We start from the raw sequence: 17,296 nt of genomic DNA, 5'->3' as shown, positions 1-17,296 counted from the left end.
TATAGAAATAGTCCATCATAAGTGTCTAGCTTTAAAAAAATATGGGAGGGCAGCAGCCATACTAATTTTATGTCTTCATTTAATACACATTTTAATAGAGAAGCTTGTGGCCAACCTCCAAGTAGTGTTGTTTTATTAACCTACATCTGTTTAAATTAAATTAAAAATGCAACTAAAAGAGACCAGCAGTGGCAGTGAAATCGTTTTATGAAACTGTGACCAATAACTTCCACTGCCTGTTGAGACACTGACAGATGGGATTTTATATTTTTTTGCTTTTGATTGTCATGATTTTATACACATTCCACTTTAAATCATGACTTATAGAAACTTAACTCCTTCACCATTACAATAATTTTGCAATTATTTTTCCTTTTTTCTTTTAAATATTTCTAGAGTTGTATTTGTAATCTGGCTACAGCATTATGAATCCTATTTAACTAGAGTATTTTTTGCATATTAATATTTATTTAAAAAATAAAAAATCAGGAACTCCTCATTTTTATATTAATCATTATTTTCTAGACCTTCATTATATTTAATATAGATTTCTTGTATTCCAGGGACTGAGGGATGGGAACAATAGGTGACTATAACCCTAATTCTTGTCTTTGCTGGTTGAAAAGGAAAGGGTAGGATGTAAGGGAGAGGATATCATTTTTTTCTGTCTCATTGCTTTCCCAACCCTCCAGTTTGAGCATGAATAAAATCATTACCATTTCAGTAGCAGAAGAACATTAGGTAATGGACTTTGAGTGTGGGAACATGGTGTGTTTGTGAGATAGTTAAGAATGTTTATGAGCTAGTGAAGGTCGCGGTGAACCTTTGATGACCCTTTAATGAACCTTGAGAAAGAGTTACGGGCTGGAACGTGACCCAGACAGACTGGCAACACCAGATCCTGTTGACAACAGATAGCGGACAGCTGTGCTCCAATCAAGAGGAAGAATGCACGTGTACAGCCCGTGCTAAGGCTGCTCGACCAACAAAATGTCTCCGTGACCGGATGATGGACTTGGGAGGGGGTTGAAAATGTTATGTAAGAGGAGTGTATAAAAGCAATGAGGAAATAATAGATAAACAGCTTTGCTACCAACCATATTGGCTGATGTGCTTTGTCCGGCTCGCATGAGAACCCCAACAAATGGTGACCCTGACGTGGTCCCTTCTGAAAAGGCGAGGGTCCTAGCCGCGGCAGGAGGTACCGGCTTTTAGGCTCCTGGGCGTCCGAGAGTGACGCAAGTGCGCACAGGTGAGCGGCTTTAAGTAGCAATGGTACCGCTGTATCAGCTGAAGAGAAAACCGTGCATGAATTTTTACTTCGTATCATAGAGAGACAGGGCGAGAAAGTAACTGCAGAATCCTTGTCTCATCTGCTGAAATGGGGACAGAGGAGAGGGTTTCTGAAGAGGCCAAACCATGCTTTTGATGGACAAGTGTGGGAGCGATTGGGACAGGATCTTTGGGACTCCGTTGCCCATGGGAATAAGGAGGCTGTGTCTCTTAGCCAGACCTGGCGCAAGGTTAAGAAAGCTATAGCGGCCCTTGCAGCTGAGGCGGAGGTGCAAGCGACGATTACTGAGACGTTCCACCCCAAACCTAAGGATGATCCCCCACAGGTTCTTCCTGTGGGAGCCCGAGATTTCTTCGGCGCCTCCGAGACTGTAATTCCCGTGGCTCCTTCCGCGCCCAATCCGGCGCTGGACCCAAGTACTGTTCCGCTCCCACCAGATGATGTGCCTATGGATGCCACCGAGCATGTCGACCGTTCTTCGGTTAGAGACATGCCTACATATGACCCCCACCCTGTCGTTTCGGATACGCTTCAGTGGGATCCGGGGCAGTCAGTGCCCTTTGCAAAATACATGTTCCGCCGATGTTACCTTATATAGTCACTCGGAATATTTGGCTTTGATGAATGCCGTTGCAGGCATTCCTGGCTTTGCAACTTATTACACGGTGCAAACTTTGAATGCATTAGCTTGTTTTGCTGTTACATCACAGGCAATTGCTCTTTTAAGTATGGAACAACAGGAATTAAGAGATGCCATTTTAGATAATCGAGCTGCGATTGATTTTCTATTGCTTAAGCATCATATGGGATGTGAATCTTTTAAACGTGTTGTTTTAATCTTACGGATAATAGCCGATCCATTGAGGAGCACCTGGATGAATTGACTTCTCTCACTGAGCACATCCGTCAAGATACCGGGTTTGCGGGATTTTGGGACTGGCTTACAGGGTGGTTGCCTTCTTTGGGGTGGCTTCGGCAATTATTTGGAATTATAGTTTTTGTATGTATTGGTCTTATTTGCCTTTGCTGCTGCCTGCAATGTCTCCCCTCCTTGTTTGATACATTCCGTAAGATGCATTGCTCTGCCTCTGTTAGGTCACCCCTGCTGATGAATGAAAATTGGATGGAACTACGCAAGTAGCCGATGGTTCGTGTGTCATGTGATAAAAAGGGGGGAGATTTGTCCGGCTCGCATGAGAACCCCAACATTTGAGTATTTAACTAACATTCTGAAGTATAGTGGTAATGTCAAAATGTCTCCTTTCATCACATGCATGTTCACTTAATGGTTGCTTGGCCTTTAGATAACCTCTCGTTTGTATGCAATACAGTACAAACACCAAAGTAAAGCAGGGAGTAACTAGAATCCAGATGAGGTATAATAATGGAATACATAGCCACAGGTACAATATTAGTTTTATACAAGTTTTTTTTCCACTTCTAGGAAATATTTTCAATTTTCCAGCATTAACAGGCCTCCTATTGCTTGCCATCCTATCACATAGGGAAACAGCTGATCTCTTTCTGAAGAGGAACATCATTTACCATGTGCAAATTTTCTTCTGGTCCATACAGTCCCCAATTGGTCATTTTAAAAGATTCAAGAATTTCAAAGTTAAAATAAGATTGAGGATTAGCCAAGAAACTTTTCAAAATCACTAGTCAGAAAACTGCAGGGAAAAAGTTGCACTTCTGAAAGTATATGATTGAAGAATGGGAAATGATAGACACTTGCTGAAGATATGTTTAGTTACGAATCTATTAGCAACTGAATACTTCAGATACTACAAAAGGTGAGTGAGAGAACTTTAGAGGTTAGCAACAGTTCTATATCTTGGAGTTAATTCTCCAGTTTTAGGATGATGTGAGTACACTGGCTCAAGAAGTCGAATAGGCACAAAACTAGTGTAACAGTGGAGAATCAGGCCCCTTATTTCTCTGCTTAATGAGATAAAAAAAAAGATGGAAATTTTGTTGGACTTCAGATATTATGCAGGTGAGTGAATATCTATCTAATCTATAGTCAGTCCCATCCTCTCTGGATGTCTATTCTTACTCTTCAGGGTAGCAGCACTGAACAAGAGTCTAAAGAAGACATTTAAATTCTGAACATCCACCTGTTTTCAAACACTAGAAGTCATGCAGATGATAGGGATCCTGTTGTAACTGTTGAATTACCACACTTGTTCTGAGGAATGTTTGCTGCAAGTAGAAAAATATGTACTACAAGCTGGCTGGTCATACCTTTTTTTTTTTTTTTTTCCTGTTGGCCTCCATCAACTTAGAAGAAGCTGTGAAGGCAGTGAGTAGAGCAAATGGGGGAAATAATTAAGATGTACACTTAGGCAGGGCAAAGAAGGCTACTATATTGCTTTTCCCTCCCCTGCATGCCAGGTTTTCATGACAACATGCCTCCTGCCCTTTCACATGGACCCTGCTTCAGCCCTTTGTCTTTAACACTCGCCCCATGTAGGGATGGCTGAGAGGAGAGAAAGAGAAGATTTCTGCCCTGATCTTCTGGCCTTTCTCCAGCTACCTACAGCCCAGTCTGTCTGTAACCACAAGGGACCTTCACAGCTACTTCCTATTCAGTGCTGTTCTGTTCAGGTTTATATACTGCACATAGTACCTAACTGTGCCTGTAATCAGCATGATGATTATCTATGAGATCACAGAGACTAGCTGGAATGGGGGGAGACATGAGAAAGTGTGTGTTGGTGGCGGTGGGTGTTATTCATTTGATAACTAAAGCAACAATTATCAAGATTATCTAGTCTTTTTTTTCTCCTTGTTCATTCACAATAGGCTTTGCTCTCTAGAGCTTTTCGCTTAACAGCTCTTCTGCCACATTGTAAAGCTAAAAGAAAAGGAGTACTTGTGGCACCTTAGAGACTAACAAATTTATTAGAGCATAAGCTTTCGTGAGCTACAACTCACTTCATCGTAATGCATCCGATGAAGTGAGCTGTAGCTCACGAAAGCTTATGCTCAAATAAATTTGTTAGTCTCTAAGGTGCCACAAGTATTCCTTTTCTTTTTGCGAATACAGACTAACACGGCTGCTACTCTGAAACCTGTCATTGTAAAGCTAGTTCATTAGTTACATGAGATCCTGATGCCAGTGAACATATGATGCCAAGAACAAGGACAATTCCACTCTGACTGAAGGATCCATGCTTTCATTCACATTGGCTATCACTACCACGTGAAACAAAGATTATAGATCTGTCTGCATGTATTATGAATATTTATATATGTGAAGAGAAGACAAGGAATTGAAACTGTAGTATATCTTCCAATACCTTACTTCATGAACTTGTTGATATTTATTAACTCCTCTTAAAAATATGCCCAGAATATTCTCCAAAATTCTGTTTGGGAATATCGGAGACTTCTTCAGATGACGAGGTAAAATAAACTGATATTTTGAGAAGGCAAAGTATTTTCTTATCCACAGGTCTTTGAAGACCACTGCTGAAACTAGACCAAAGTTGTTCAGCCTCTGTTTCATATAAACCTTAAACAATTGTAGCACACGATAGTATAGAAAGAAAAGGCAAAGGCAAAATACACTTGTGACTAAATGCACTCCTGCAGTCACACCCTACACACCATTTTTATAATCTTAGTGCAAAATATGCCTTGTGAGATATCATTTGAAAACTAATAATTCACAGGTCAGTAATATCATGGTAAAATGTATGTAGCAACATTATATGTAAAGTTATGAAATCCACCCCATATGATGATAAAGGAATATGTTCAAACTCATGTAGCCACAATTAGGTAGAACTGGTCAAGCAGGCCTGAGGGATGTGTGTGCCTCAATTTGCATGCAAGCTGTAATCAGAGTCCTTAGACAGTGAGAGGGGGAGAAAGAAGACTAAGAATTTGCATTTCAGCATTCACAGGTAAAGAGAAACAGCATGAGGCCTCCTTCCTCCACCAAAGTCTTTGTCCTTGATCTCAGCTGGAAAGAATTTTCACTGGGGGGTCATGCTCAGAAAAATGCTTTTCAAAGATTGACTGGACTATAGAAGTGAGGGGCAATAACAAGCCAAGTTCTCTCCCTTTCCATCTCTCTCTTTAACCTAAGAGAACAAAAGAAAACAGCCATTGGACCTTGAGAGCAGATCCTGGCCTGAGAGTTTGGTTAGCAATGTTACTGGAACATGTGGTAAGGGACTTCATCTTGAACCAAGTCTAGTTTAAGAAGTGTTTTATCTTTATTTTTGTTGTAACCATTTCTGACTTAAATGTGTCATTACTTGTACTCACTGAAAACCTGTCTTGTAGTTAAATACATCAGTTTTATTTTTTAATCAAAACTAATCCAGTGATGTGAACTGGCTGGGTAACACCATTTAAGGTGGCAAGCTGTTGTGTCTTAATCTCCTTAGGGGAGCTACGGACCTAATATCTGTCCAGGAGAGGACTGAGCAGTGCAGAACACATGTTTTGGGGGGAAAATCCAGGACCGGAAGTGTGTTGGGGTCACCATACATGTAGTAATAAAGGCTGCTTGTCTTTGCTGACAAGATGCTGGGGCCAGAATTGCTGGACAAGGCCTGTGGCTATACTCACCCACTGAGGATGTGCCCTGTATGCTGTTTAGCTGTTTGTAAGGAGCCCAGGTTGGAAGCCACAGTAACAAAGCTTTGTGAGGCACCCCATGTTGCAGCGAAGATGGTCTCACAGCCCCTCTCTGGTCTGAATTGCATCTCAAAATGTCATAACACTGAACAAAAATAGGATAAAAATAGCACTATATTTATAGTCTGTAGTCCCTAGAGTTTTGGGGATTTTTTTTCTATTAAAATTATGTTAATAATTAACAAAGAACATTCAGGAGGGCGTACATTAGCTTCTTTTTAATCAGGGTTTGATCCACCAGGAATCCTTCAATTCTTTAACTTTTTTATTGCTTTGTGTTTTCCAAATAAAAGAGAAATCTGATTTTTTTTCCTGCAATTTAGATGTCACAGAGACAGTGATTCTTTTAGTTTACAAGGTTAAAAAAGGAAAAACACCGGGGAATTGAAAAAAAATCTTCAAACTTCATGTCCCATTGTGATCCTTCAAAGCTATTTCCTTAGAAAGAATTTAACAAGTTAATTGAACTTAGGTTAGTCTAATAATTTCTTAATATGAGGGAGAACTTGGCAGCTCAATCACAATATCTGTTCCCTGTGCAGCAGAGGATAAAATTTCAAGGAAGATGTTAGATTTTATAAAGAATAAGATAGAAAATAACACTGAAATATCATGCCAGTATATAAATTGATGATACACACTCGCTATAAATTCTGCATTTATTTTGGTCACCCCTATTTCAGAGAAGATGAAACAGATATGGTCACGAGAAAGGCAATGAAAATGATGAGAGGTATGGAGAGAAATTCATTTTGATGAGAGAATGGGAAGATTAGGATAGTTTCATTTAGAGAGGATTCAAATAAGTTAGAACATGTTAGAACTAGTCAAATAATGACTGATATATACAGATAAAGTAAGAGCATCTGATTTACCTTTTACTTATGACATAAGAGCAAATCAACTCAAATTGAAAGGAAACAAATTTCAATCAGGAAAGAGAATACTTTTCTTAAACAACATATAATTAGCCTGTGGAACTCACTGCAACAAGATATTGAGAACAAGAATGTTAAAATGTATTAGAAATTCATAGAGCGAAAGTGTACAGTCACAATCACATTATATATGATAAATATTTATTAGGGATATAAATCAGTATGCTTCAGGGCATAAATCAACTACTTATATCTCAGGGTTAGGAAGAAATTTTGCTTATGGGCTTGTTATTCCATAATTGTTTGCTATGAAGACTATCCTTGAAAAAAGGATAATAGGAGTGTATAGGCTACAGCTGTATTCTAGTATGACCTTTACTGTGTTCCTGTATATGTCCACACACAGAGAGTGATGGCAGTAGGAAGACTAACAAGTCTGTTTATGTAGACATCGGTAGCTGTTACACCTACACAGAAGAACAACCAGGATGCATTTACAGCCTTGCTCATTGCAACCTCCACATACCCAGCATTAGCTATGTTCTGTGTGGGTGTAAATGGTGCATGGAGTAAATGTTACAATCTATTTCCAAAAGTGGAAAACTGTTGTGGTATAGTGAGATCTTTGGAGTAGCTTCTCATGGTACCTCAATTGAATTTAGTATTGGAGTGTAACTAGCCATGGGAAGATCACCCAATGTAGGAGGTCCTGTGGTGCAAAAGAGGTAGCATAGTGTCTCCTGTGCAATCATCTTTCCCTTCTACTAGTACAACTATCAAGGTCAGTGCTTCTGTGTATTCCAGTGATTCTCAGCTGCTATTTTGGCTATTGGGCTGTTGGCAGCTAGCATAACTTATCCAGGCTGTGCTAATTTATACTAGGGGACCCAAACCTACACATAGTCAGCCAAGGATTGGGGAAGTGCAGATATGATGTGTGCCAAAACACTGTAGAAAAGACATAATGTGGTCAGAATTTTTTGGTTTGTTTTTTAAATAAAGCTCAGAATTGTGATTTCCAAGTCCCATGGAAGACTGAGAGTCTTCAATTTGAAAGCAATTTAAGAGATATCCAATACTGTGACTGAGCATGCAAATTTAGTTGTGCATTACCACAGTGTGACAATAAAATCAAAGGTGGAATTTCAGTTGATTGGGGCTGATATGCAGCATGGGTCATAAATGTGCATTGAATTGCCTTCTTCCACCAAGAGCCAGAGTAATTCTACTCACAAAAAGCTTGAATCAGGTCTGAAAGCCTGGAATTCACTTTGACTCAGAAAGTATAACCATGTCCACTTTGCTACTGAGGTTACATCGAATTGTTTCCAACCTTTCATAATTTTTAAGCTACTATAATAAAATGGTTTCAGAGTAGCAGCCGTGTTAGTCTGTATTCGCAAAAAGAAAAGGAGTACTTGTGGCACCTTAGAGACTAACAAATTTATTAGAGCATAAGCTTTCGTGAGCTACAGCTCACTTCATCGGATGCATTTGGTGGAAAAAACAGAGGAGAGATTTATATACACACACACAGAGAACATGAAACAATGGGTTTATCATACACACTGTAAGGAGAGTGATCACTTAAGATAAGCCATCACCAACAGCAGGGGGGGGAAAGGAGGAAAACCTTCCATGGTGACAAGCAGGTAGGCTAATTCCAGCAGTTAACAAGAATATCAGAGGAACAGTGGGAGGTGGGGTGGGGGGGAGAAATACCATGGGGAAATAGTTTTACTTTGTGTAATGACTCATCCATTCCCAGTCTCTATTCAAGCCTAAGTTAATTGTATCCAGTTTGCAAATTAATTCCAATTCAGCAGTCTCTCATTGGAGTCTGTTTTTGAAGCTTTTTTGTTGAAGTATAGCCACTCTTAGGTCTGTGATCGAGTGACCAGAGAGATTGAAGTGTTCTCCAACTGGTTTTTGAATGTTATAATTCTTGACGTCTGATTTGTGTCCATTCATTCTTTTACGTAGAGACTGTCCAGTTTGGCCAATGTACATGGCAGAGGGGCATAGCTGGCACATGATGGCATATATCACATTGGTAGATGCGCAGGTGAACGAGCCTCTGATAGTGTGGCTGATGTGATTAGGCCCTATGATGGTATCCCCTGACTAGATATGTGGACAGAGTTGGCAACGGGCTTTGTTGCAAGGATAGGTTCCTGGGTTAGTGGTTCTGTTGTGTGGTGTGTGGTTGCTGGTGAGTATTTGCTTCAGATTGGGGGGCTGTCTGTAAGCAAGGACTGGTCTATCTCCCAAGATCTGAGAGAGCGATGGCTCGTCCTTCAGGATAGGTTGTAGAACCTATCCTGAAGGACGAGCCATCGCTCTCTCAGATCTTGGGAGATAGACCAGTCCTTGCTTACAGACAGCCCCCCAATCTGAAGCAAATACTCACCAGCAACCACACACCACACAACAGAACCACTAACCCAGGAACCTATCCTTGCAACAAAGCCCGTTGCCAACTCTGTCCACATATCTAGTCAGGGGATACCATCATAGGGCCTAATCACATCAGCCACACTATCAGAGGCTCGTTCACCTGCACATCTACCAATGTGATATATGCCATCATGTGCCAGCAATGCCCCTCTGCCATGTACATTGGCCAAACTGGACAGTCTCTACGTAAAAGAATGAATGGACACAAATCAGACGTCAAGAATTATAACATTCAAAAACCAGTTGGAGAACACTTCAATCTCTCAGGTCACTCGATCACAGACCTAAGAGTGGCTATACTTCAACAAAAAAGCTTCAAAAACAGACTCCAAGGAGAGACTGCTGAATTGGAATTAATTTGCAAACTGGATACAATTAATTTAGGCTTGAATAGAGACTGGGAATGGATGAGTCATTACACAAAGTAAAACTATTTCCCCATGGTATCCCCCCCACCCCACCCCCCACTGTTCCTCTGATATTCTTGTTAACTGCTGGAATTAGCCTACCTGCTTGTCACCATGGAAGGTTTTCCTCCTTTCCCCCCCCTGCTGTTGGTGATGGCTTATCTTAAGTGATCACTCTCCTTACAGTGTCTATGATAAACCCATTGTTTCATGTTCTCTGTGTGTGTGTATATAAATCTCTCCTCTGTTTTTTCCACCAAATGCATCCGATGAAGTGAGCTGTAGCTCATGAAAGCTTATGCTCTAATAAATTTGTTAGTCTCTAAGGTGCCACAAGTACTCCTTTTCTTTTTATAATAAAATGGTCATCTTGGGGTTCACTGGGATACCCAGAGAGTATTGGAGTATAAAACCTTGCTCACTCTTTTCTATCTCCTGTTAGGGAGTGGGAGTTTCTTCCTGTCATAAATATAAAGGGAAGGGTAAACACCTTTAAAATCCCTCCTGGCCAGAGGAAAAATCCTTTCACCTGTAAAGGGTTAAGAAGGTAGGATAACCTCCCTGGCACCTGAACAAAATGACCAATGAGGAGACAAGATACTTTCAAAGCTGGAGGGGGGGAGAAATAAAGGGTGTCTGTCTGTCTGAGTGATGCTTTTGTGGGGGACAGAACAGGAATGGAATCTTAGAACTTAGTAAGTAATCTAGCTAGATTTGCATTAGATTATGATTTCTTTAAATGGCTGAGAAATTAGACTGTGCTGAATAGAATGAATATTCTTGTCTTTGTGTCTTTTTGTAACTTAAGGTTTTGCCTAGAGGGATTCTCTATGTTTTGAATCTAATTACCCTGTAAGGTATTTACCATCCTGATTTTACAGAGGTGGTTCTTTTTACCTTTTCTTATATTAAAATTCTTCTTGTAAGAAATTGAATGTTTTTTCATTGTTCTTAAGATCCAAGGGTTTGGGTCTGTGATCACCTTTGCAAATTGGTGAGAATTTTTATCAAGCCTTCCCCAGGCAGGGGGTGTAAGGTTTTGGTTAGGATTTTGGGGGGAAAGACGTTTCCAAACAACGTTTTCTCAAAAATAAATCCAGACGTTTGGTGGTGGCAGTGGAAGTCCAAGGGAAAGGGTAAAATAGTTTGTACCTTGGGGAAGTTTTAACCTAAGCTGGTAAAAGTAAGCTTAGGAGGTTTTCATGCAGGTCCCCACATCTGTACCCTAGAGTTCAGAGTAGGGAAGGAACCTTGACACTTCCCCACTCAGTTTATGTTGCTGTTGAATGAATCAGGAAGTTCCTTAACCTGCTGTCCTGTGAATAAAGTATTATTTTTGTTTCACTGAACAGTCTCTTTGTAAAAGCTGTGAAAGACGTACACAGGTGCTGCTAACAAGCTCCATCTGGGAATAGAATGACATTGGCGTCAGGTCTGAAGCAACAGGAATATGGACAGTATGAAATGTTCAATGTGTTCTTCCAGAATGGGCCAAGCATTTAACTGACCTGCAGTTTTCTGGAAATTGAAATAAATTAAAACTATGAAAAAAGCCCTGCATGAATGGCCAGTGCTATAAACTGCTGATAGTTCTATTGTCCCTAAACCTGTCATGTGCCAGATCACTTATAGCATATTTGTAGGTTCTTCAGCAGGCTCTGTTACTAATTATCTGAAATTGTGAGTCTGACAATGAAGTAGAAAATTCACAATTATCCACCTCTCAAACCGGGCTTTCCCAGTACTATAAGTTATACTAATGTTAGTACAAGGCAAGCTACAGAACTACCCACAAGATGCTTGAGAAGAAAAATGTCTTATCACTAATAGTATGTGTGTGGCTCATTGGGGTATATAGTAGTAACTACAGAAGAGACAACAGCAAGGAGCAAAGTGGGCAGCCCATCCAAGGTCTCCCACTTTATCTATTGTAGGTATTTATATGGTCTGCATTGCCATAGTATCTCAGTGTCTCAAAATCTTTTTAACATATTTATTCTCACAGCACCTGTGTGAGGTAGGAAGTCCCATCATGATCCCCATTTTCAATGGGGAACTGAGGCACAAAGACAGAGTAAAAGCTAAATGCACAAAGGCACTTAGGCCTTCATGATGCCTAAATTTTATGTGCCTAGAAAATGAGTGGGATTCACAAAGCCTGGGTTCAGCACTTAATCTCTCCATATAGTGAATGGGGAGAGATAGGTGCTTAAGAGTGATTTCCACAAAAGTCAGTATGTTGAGCGGGGAGCTGCCTAAGCTAACCAATGAGAGATGCTGCGGAGAGCGGTGTATGCTAAACTCTGCCTCTCTCAGAGAATTAGGTGCCACTGTCTGCTTGGGATTCATAGGTGTCCAAAGTCTTTTTCATAACTTTTATCTCAGAGGTTAGGGTACTCACCCAGGATGTGGAAGGTGCTGGTTCAAGTCCTTCATCTGCTTGATGAGGAGAAGATTTGAACAGTGATCTGCACCATCTCAGGTGAGTTCGCTAACCACTGGGTTATGAGATATTCTGATGTGGGTCTTCCTCAATCTCTCCTGTTCATGCTGTTCCAATCGGGCTACATAAATAAATAGTTTTGGGGCCAGAGGAAGAGTGAGAATGATTTTAAAGCCTTGTGAGTAGTACACAGATGTGGGAGATCCAGGTTCCACTTCATCTGCTTTATATAGAGCTAGGTGGCCTCTGATTGTGCCTACTCCATTAGGCCTTGCAGGTACATTAGGCAGAGGAATGCATGTCTTCCCCAATTTGTGAATTGCCCTTGGTCTTAGGCATCTGGATGCCAGGAGTGAGGCAGCAGCGTGCATGCTGTGTGGTAGAAACATAAACACTACGCAAAGGAAAAAGCTTAGTGGCAAGTGAGTTTAGGCACCTACAGCATAAGATAACACTTGCTTAGGAGTGTTGTGGCCATCAGAGGCTCCTAATCTGAAATTTAGGCACCTAATTGAGGCCATATTTAGGGTTGGGAAGGAAGTTTCCCTCCAGGTCAAGTTGGCATTGATTTTTTACCTGCTTGTGCATCATGGGGCATGGGTCACTTACAAGTTGAAACTAGCATAAATGGTGGATTTTCTGTAATGTCAAGTCTTTAAATTATTGTTTGAGGATTTGAGTAACTCAGCCAGAAATTAGGGATCTACAGGGGTGGGTGAGGTTCTGTGGCCTACAATGTGCAGGAGGTCACTCTAGATGATTATGATGGTCCCTTCTGACCTTCAAATCTATGAGTCTAAAGTCATATTTAGGAGCCAAAGTTCCTCTGTGAACCTAGCCTTAAGTGAGTTGCTAGAGGTCATGCAAGAAGTAAGGGAAAGAGGTTCAGAGCAGGGAATTCAACACAGTCCTCTGAATTCCAGGCTAGTGCCCTAACCATTGCACCATCCTACCTCTCTGGTTGACGACTCCATTATTCTTTATGGATTTTCCCATATTGCCAGCTAGCCAGTTCAGGAAACCCTTGCAGGTCCTGTGTAAAACCAATTAAGTGAGAACCAGCTGAAAAATGAGCTGTAATTGACCAACTGTAATATTCATTTAGAGACTACATTCATCACAAGAGGAAAAGAGTATGCAAAATGGATTCACATACACACAAAAATAGTTTGAACTTTCAGATTTAGAAAGTATATATCTGATTCAGCTACTTCTGTATTAACTTTTCTCTCTATTGTCAACATTAATTCTCAATAAAGCTATGATCTTTAAACCACTGAAGCTAATTATGAAAATATTTAATTTCAGAAATAGGTATTTTGTGTATCATAATTAAAATGTGCCATTTATTCCAAATTAAAAACAAAACAATTATTTGCATTTCTTTCATGTTTAAGATTTGGAATGAATCCACAAAAATCATAGGGTGATTGTGACAACAAAATAGCAGGAATAAAGGCAGGGAAACATCAAATGCATTAATAAAATATCTATCAAACCAGTACATTTTATGAAATGCATTTTAGGGGACACTGGTAAAGACAAAAGAATCATAAAATATATTCAAAAGAGTCTTAGATTTTAAAATGTTATAGTCAGTGTATAGATAAAACACACATCGAAAATGAGATCTATTTTTCTGTTGTAAAATTGTAAAGCAAAGAAATGTATTATTTAAAAGAAAAAAAATTAAAGTATAGCTGAGAGTCTCCAAGTGAAGGAGATTAACCAGGAATCTAAAGAAAATATAGCACACAACAGGCAGCAGCTGCTAGAATTGATTCATTAGTTAAACACTGACAGCTTTGCCTTTTTCCTTTCACAGGTTCTAACTGTGAGTTTAGGCCTTGTGAGGTTAGCAATCCCTGTGAGAATGGAGCTGTGTGCATACAAGAGATGGATTTGGACATTTTTCCCCTTGGATTCCAGTGCCAGTGTATAAAAGGCTTTGCAGGTCCACGCTGCGAGATCAATGTCAATGAGTGCAGCTCCAGCCCTTGCCTCCACGGATATTGCTATGACAGTAAGTTCACCCTGGTTACACACTTTAATGTGGAGAACTCCTACTGTTGAATCTGATGCAGCAACTGAGTGGTTCTGGAGAGAACAGCAGATAATTTATTGAAATTTAGTCTGTCTGGAGCTCCAGAGCCTGTGCCAGGAGGATTATTTTTGCCAAAATACCTCAACTCCTGGCACAGACGTTTGTTTCCATGGGTCACAATTGCAGCTAATGAGAAATTTTAATGAGATTTGAGTTGTCTTTTCTAATGTTTAAATTAGCCAAATGGAGCTTGTGTAGTGCATTTGACAGTGATAATTTTCAAATTTCTGAAAAGAACACAAAGCAATGAGACCTCGTGTAATAATTTTAACAAATCTGTGAATACTTCATTTTAATATGATCACAATGATATAAAATGTAGTGTCTCTTCACAGTAACAGCCTTCTAGAATCTCACTCACTCTTCTGGATAGCTGTATTTTATATTTCTTTATTAGTCATTGGAGGCAAGTTGATGAATTACTGTCCTGTTTTGTGCTCTGTCTACATTGTCAGATTAAGTGCACTAGCATCTGATGCTTCTGCATTATTTGTTATAACGTTCTAGGTGAGCATTACTGCAATTTGCCTTCAGGACTGACAGGCAAGAAAAAAAAGTGACTTTGCCTTGTACATTTCTGAGCTATGCTAAGGTTGAAATTTTTGAATCTACCTTAGAGATTTATATGTACAGATACCATCAGTTTCAGTGTAAACTCTTCATCTGAATCCTCTAGGCAGGTTTGCAATTCTTAGCCTACATGTATAATAATGTTAGGTCTATTCTGAATTACAAAAACTGCCTCCTTCAGTTTCACTAAACCACTTATTGTCATGAAATCACTAGATGCAGATTCAAATTCCCTTTTTTTATATATATACTTTAGCTTATTACCCATAACTTGAAATAACTATAGCTCTCTCTGCAATGCCTGTGGAAATTAAAATCAACCCCCTGCCCCCAATGGGTTAGCAGCTGCTGCGTTCCAGCAATGAATGTAACTGATTTTATCCAGAAGCTTGTTACACAACTCTCTGTTCTGTAGCATTAACAAACTATCGTCCAAGTTGCCTCATCAAGACATGTTCTAAGATTATGTAATGCCCTGGACAAATAAATACAAACTACTAAAAGTGTTTTTAGTTTTCATTAATTGCTGTAAGAATAAGCAGGCTAAGTCAGTGGCTCTGGGGAAGTTACTATCTCTTCAAACGGCACACAGTCTGGAAACTGCTTAGAGTCAGAAAGAGAAATGTAAAGCATAATGGAAGCAGTAGAATCATAGAAGATTAGGGTTGGAAGAGACCTCAGGAGGTCATCTAGTCCAACCCCCTGCTCAAAGCAGGACCAACACCAATCATATCATCCCAGCTAGGGCTTTGTCAAGCTGGGTCTTAAAAATCTCTAAGGATGGAGATTCCACCACCTCCCTAGGTAACCCATTCCAGTGTTTCACCACCCGCCTAGTGAAATAGTGTTTCCTAATATCTAGCTTAGACATCCCACACTGCAACTTGAGACCATTGTTCCTTGTTCTGTCATCTGCCACCACAGAGTTAGAAAAGCTATGTGGCTTCGGGAGGGACTGTTAAGTTTTCCAGCTCTCTCCAGAAAAAGATGAAGACATTGTGAATGAGAGTTCTCTAAATCGTATGTTCGCTCCATTAAGCACAAACAAAAGAAAGAAACTGAGTTAAAACCAAGCCCGAGAAAAGGGGCAGTCTTCCATTAGGGAGAGAGACATGGCCTGCTTGGATCTGGTGACTGGGAAAAATATTGCTTGTAACTGTTTTAAAATTTAAAAAAACAAAACAAAACAGGAGGGAGGTAAAAAGTAATAACATTTCCCCATGAGAAACAGAAATGTGCAGTACTGTAACAAACCCATTTCCACTGGAGAGTATGCAGCACTTCAGGGGTGTTTAGCACTTCTATCCAAGCACAGGCTCCAGGTTAATGGAGAGTGTTTTTTGTCAAGAGAGAGTCTGTGACCTACAGTTGAGTCATTTGGAATCCGTCAAGTGAAGAAAGTAGTGTGTGCATATGTTCTACACCACTGCCCTGAACCTGTCTAAATTGATACGGGCCCAGTCCTTCTCCCACTAAAGTCAATGGGAGGTTTTACATTAATTTCACAGGATTGCTCCTTTGGGATGAAAATCACTCAGTTGCAGAAGGCCTATACAAAGCTTTCTGCACTATTCAATTACTCAGAAGTGGTGCTTAGTGAGTTACTATTCATTGGGGCCTTCGGATCCCCTACACCCAAGAGAGATTTTCTGTGCTGGTGCTGAACAGACCATGCCATTGAGGGGTGGCTGTGGGAGCGGGTCTGGGATCCAGTGGTGCAATACCTAGTAGAAAGTCTATAGTTGCTATTCCATCCCATAGGTTGACCCAATGGGCTGCATTACAACCACATGGCCTACCTGTAGTTTCATAAGTGGATGTGTCAGACACATGATTCCTGCATGAAGATTTTCTACAAGCTAAGGAATTATCCTGTAGATGAATAAAGACTCTAAATATTAGTAATAGCACACTGTTTCCATGCTAGCCTCTATCATATGAGGCACCTTGACACTAAATAACATGATATATTTCAATACTGCAGTATAACAGCTTGAGTTTATTCACCTTCTGTAACAACCTCTTATTGGACAATATTTCTAACATCCAAACGTAGATTTATGTAAAATTTCAGTTTTCTTGATTAAATAGTATATGTATAAAATTTGTGTCCTGAATAAGTAACCATGAACCTGAGCAATGTTCACATTTATGCTAAATTTTAATTAAACCTTTGTAATGTGGACATTTTAAAACAAATACACAACTATTAAAAAACAACTTAATTCCATTTACTTTAACAGAGCAATTTATACCTGCTGAGGATCTGGCCCCAAATGTCTAAGCACATAAAACACTTTTTTTAGTTTACAAAACAATAACTTTTAACACGTTTTATGGATCTCATTTATTTATATATGGGAATGAGCTAATTGACTTAAGTTAGTGTGCCAGATAAAATATTATCTCCTAGCATGTTTACATTTGTGTTTTACATACTGTATATTTATAAATGTCAGATTTATAAATGTGAAATAGGATGAGAAACTG

General features: G+C 39.8%; 1 protein-coding gene across 1 annotated transcript in view; it reads left to right on the top strand.

Moving 5' to 3' along the window:
- LOC119852956 (protein eyes shut homolog) overlaps positions 1-17,296 on the top strand; it is a 231,230-nt gene that overhangs the window by 126,291 nt on the left and 87,643 nt on the right. Inside the window, exon 9 of the mRNA XM_043511472.1 lies at positions 13,958-14,155. Coding sequence (XP_043367407.1) covers positions 13,958-14,155 — 198 coding nt within the window. The remainder of the gene's footprint in view (positions 1-13,957; positions 14,156-17,296) is intronic.

The sequence above is a fragment of the Dermochelys coriacea genome, chromosome 3 (genome assembly GCF_009764565.3).
Source record: "Dermochelys coriacea isolate rDerCor1 chromosome 3, rDerCor1.pri.v4, whole genome shotgun sequence".
In the NCBI taxonomy this organism is placed as follows: domain Eukaryota; kingdom Metazoa; phylum Chordata; order Testudines; family Dermochelyidae; genus Dermochelys; species Dermochelys coriacea.
Note: the sequence above shows the minus strand (reverse complement) of the source record. Positions and strands in the feature narration are given on the sequence as shown.